An 899-nucleotide genomic window follows, 5' to 3' on the forward strand; every position below is an offset into this window, starting at 1 on the left:
TTATCGAAAAAACTCTCTTTTTATTATTCTTTTTTGAAATGGTCGGTCGTTTCATTTTGTATTTTTCACTTTTCTTTACCCCGGCCTTTACTACTGTGGATATCACTCTTCCTCAGTTTCAGTATGTGGCTAATCATTTATCTTCAGATGAATGTGTTTTGTTGATTCAGGAATTGTTCAGAATCGATTCAGATATTCCCGAAAATTTGTCTTGTTTGGAATTGCTTCTATTTTGGAACAGTTCGCCTGAGGAGGGTCTCGGAGAAACCCATCATTTGGTAAGTTGGACGTGGTGTACTTCATGAGCATATCAGAGTTGGTCCTAATTATTAGTTGTACCTGACTCGAGTTACTACCCTATTTATTGGTCACTAAGCCACGTGAGTTTCTTTATTATACCCATCACATTTTGATCCATTCTAGGTATGCAGTTATTTGGAAAAAATGAAAAGGACCGATCTATCAATCTGGTTGTCAAAGTCTGTTTTTGAACAGTTGCAATTATCTCATAAAAAGTCTGTACAAACAGTTGACGAAGTTATCATAACTGACCAAGCAATGAATAATGATAATGAAGACGCTAGTGATGATGGTATGAACATTGACAACGAGTGGTCAGTGTTGGATACAGTGGGATATGTAATCATGTTGATCTGCTTACTGCTCAGTGTAGTTCTGTGTGCATCTGTGTTCATACCAAGAAACAAAGCTGGACGTGACGAATTTAACACGAGATTTCTAAGTCAAAACAAAAAGTATAGTTACAAGTATATTAGCAGAGGTACTGAAAAGTCCTTCGGTGAAACTATCTGATTATGTATCTACTGAGAAGTTAAAGATAAATCTTGAATTGCTGTCTGGTGTGTCGGTCTCCGGCGACCCAAAATTCAGTCAAAATA

At 36.8% G+C, this 899-nt stretch overlaps 1 protein-coding gene across 1 annotated transcript; it reads left to right on the forward strand.

Annotated features, from left to right (window-relative positions):
- The first annotated feature begins 38 nt into the window (after positions 1–38).
- On the forward strand, positions 39–869 carry LOC113473246. The gene is made up of 2 exons (XM_026832952.1): positions 39–278; positions 424–869. The coding sequence occupies exons 1-2, from the start codon at positions 39–41 to the stop codon at positions 811–813; spliced, it is 630 nt and encodes a 209-aa protein (XP_026688753.1). The 3' UTR covers positions 814–869.
- The last annotated feature ends 30 nt before the right edge of the window (positions 870–899 follow it).

Source organism: Diaphorina citri, unplaced genomic scaffold, assembly GCF_000475195.1.
Source record: "Diaphorina citri unplaced genomic scaffold, Diaci psyllid genome assembly version 1.1 scaffold20719, whole genome shotgun sequence".
NCBI lineage: Eukaryota > Metazoa > Arthropoda > Insecta > Hemiptera > Psyllidae > Diaphorina > Diaphorina citri.

Excerpts from the sequence above, each read along its gene's own strand:
- LOC113473246 (XM_026832952.1), top strand. The coding sequence starts at position 39 with ATGGTCGGTCGTTTCATTTTGTATTTTTCACTTTTCTTTACCCCGGCC. Across the intron at positions 279-423 it reads TCGGAGAAACCCATCATTTG|GTATGCAGTTATTTGGAAAA; the intron begins GTAAGTTGGACG and ends GATCCATTCTAG.